General features: G+C 37.9%; 1 protein-coding gene across 1 annotated transcript; it reads right to left on the reverse strand.

Annotated features, from left to right (window-relative positions):
- Positions 1 to 410: 410 nt before the first annotated feature.
- Positions 411 to 1,577, reverse strand: LOC109766529 (protein RGF1 INDUCIBLE TRANSCRIPTION FACTOR 1-like). Its single transcript, XM_020325311.4, has 3 exons — positions 1,343 to 1,577; positions 837 to 1,073; positions 411 to 746 (listed from the first exon to the last, which is right to left on the reverse strand). Exons 1-3 carry the CDS (start codon positions 1,529 to 1,531, stop codon positions 525 to 527), a joined length of 648 nt encoding a protein of 215 aa, XP_020180900.1. The 5' UTR covers positions 1,532 to 1,577; the 3' UTR covers positions 411 to 524.
- Positions 1,578 to 2,523: the final 946 nt, after the last annotated feature.

The following is a 2,523-nucleotide window of genomic DNA, read 5'->3' on the forward strand; positions in this document are numbered from 1 at the left end:
AGCGAATAGAACTCATGGGGCAGTTTGTTTTGTTGTTTCTTTCTTTTGTCTCCTACCTCGCCTCCGTCTTTGTAGTTCTACTCTTCCTATTGTGCATGTAAAAAATGTGTTGGACAAGTTTCTCCATGCATGTCATCCGTTTCTAATAAAAAGGAATGTGCGTCCCCTCGTGAAGTTGGTGAAAGAATACTATGTATGTTCTAGCAACATAGCTTACCATTATGTGCTCTAGTATGATATAAGTAGAAGATTTGCCCATCACCTCTGCTATACGTCGTTTTTATATCATCAAAACAAAATTCTAGTATTGTTAAACCTTCAGTTATACATATTTTTTATCAATGAAGATTCAGAACATAAATTCAATTAATGCATTGCCAATGAAGGCACATCAAAGAAGTACATGCAGATAAAAAAGCTGTAATTTCTTATTTTGTTCAAAACCTTACACACAACCTTCAATAAAACTATTTATTCCAATTCATTTGCTACTGTGCCAGCAAATTATTCATAACAGCTTTCTCTCAAAAAAAAGGTGCACGCCGAGGGATCCCCTTTCGGCGGTGACGAATAACCCTTGGTGGAGATGGATTATCCTTGCAATAATCTGCATCACTGCAACTCTCTTCATTGTTACCAGAATTTCCACTTGTGTTACTGGAATCTGTATCATCATCCTTCCTTGTATAGTCAATAATATCTCCAATCGGAACAGTTGTCCTCATATCCTCTTTGATTCCTTTAAGCTGCCAAAAAATAGTCAAAAAATGAAAACGTTGAATGAACTAATAACACGGGGTAAGTTTCAATAGTTACACAATAGTTTAGTAGCTTACGTTGCAACCCAGAGAGCAGAAGCGGAATGGGTCAAGAAGAGCACGATTGCAAATCTCACAATTGTATGATGATGATGATGCCTTGATCGCAGAAACACCACAACCACGATGTTGTGGGCGCTCATTAAGAAATACAACCGTTGCACTATTGATGACATACGTTTGTACATCACTAATATCAAGTATATCTTTTAACTCGGCAACCCTGACCACATCATGGTATGATGACCGCCTTATCTACAAGATTCCATAAGTTAATTCATGTTGGTCAGGACACAAAGGTAGATCGATCCACTTTTTCATGAAAGGTAATACATGTTTGATATTCTTATATGATGGGTTGTATTAGATTTGGTAACTTTTGACACATGTTCTATAAATATGACGTAGGTGTTAATACCAACCATATTTATATATCAAGATCCCCAAGTTCATAGATAATATAAAATGATGTAAAATTCTCTTGCATAATCTCTAGTACCAAATCATAACGTTGTTCACCATACCTGGATTACTTGATGGGTGGAATGATGGCGCGAACGACAATAATAGCAGAAGGCACCCTTTGATTCCTCGCAGTCTATGCAGAATAGGTTACACTCATTACGAGTAGAGGAGAGATGGTTGGTGCAAATTGCGAAGAACTGTGTTGCAAGCAATAGCTCTAGCCATGTAGGCACCATCCCCCCCTTCATGGCGAAAACAAAGATGCTTTGCACTTGTACTACTATGTGTTGTGTTTAGTAAGGGACGGTATGCGGTACCTTTATAGTGTGATCTAGGCAGTAAGCTGGCGCACATAGTTTGTTGCGGAATTTGTGGGGCTGAAACTGACAAGTAGTCGAGAAAGACAGGCCCGCATATCTTTTGTAATTATTAGGTGCTTAGGTTAGGTACAACCAAGCATTTGGCATTTCTCCTTTTCAGTGGATGGTTATCCATTCTTCTTAGTACATCTAGGAATACATTTCGCGTGAACAAAATTTTTTCTTTAGTGACACAAATGCCAAAAAGGGTTGTCACCAAACATAATGGGAAAGGATGAGTACTTACTTAGGCCATGAAAAAACAATAAGAATGTGTGCATTAAGATTAATGGCTTAGCTGGACTGCCAAGCCAACACATAATTAGTTCTATGACTCAAATATTCTATGATATGATATATAAATACTGGAAATTATATGGCCCACATCAATACTAAGACAATTGTGAAAATAAATTGCAAATCAAACAAAAGATTTGATCTACAAACATATATTTTTATTATGAGAATCGTCTTTAGATGTGCTCCTTTTGTCTTTTCCTGTGTGTACTTTGAAATATCTTCCTTTTTTGCAGATCAAATAGGTGTTTATTCCATTATAACAGGATTACACAATCCAGAGGCAAGAGATCCCCGATACACTGGGGTCCTCTGTTCATCCACAAAGCAGTGCAACACTCGGAGAGGCTATATCTTGCTAGGAAATCCGGGATCCTATTTGAGCTTTATGAATTTTCTGGGGAATAAACGAACTACCAACCATATTTCCGCTGCCCGCCAAACATTTTTCCATCCAGCCCTGAACATTTTTCCACACCCTATCCTTGAGATAGCTAAAAGCACCATTGATTGATCTTCCAACATCAGAGGGCAAGCCAAGATAACGTTCAGCCAAAGTTTCATTAGGGATGTGAAGAATACCC

Source organism: Aegilops tauschii, chromosome 3, assembly GCF_002575655.3.
Source record: "Aegilops tauschii subsp. strangulata cultivar AL8/78 chromosome 3, Aet v6.0, whole genome shotgun sequence".
Classification (NCBI taxonomy): Eukaryota; Viridiplantae; Streptophyta; class Magnoliopsida; order Poales; family Poaceae; genus Aegilops; species Aegilops tauschii.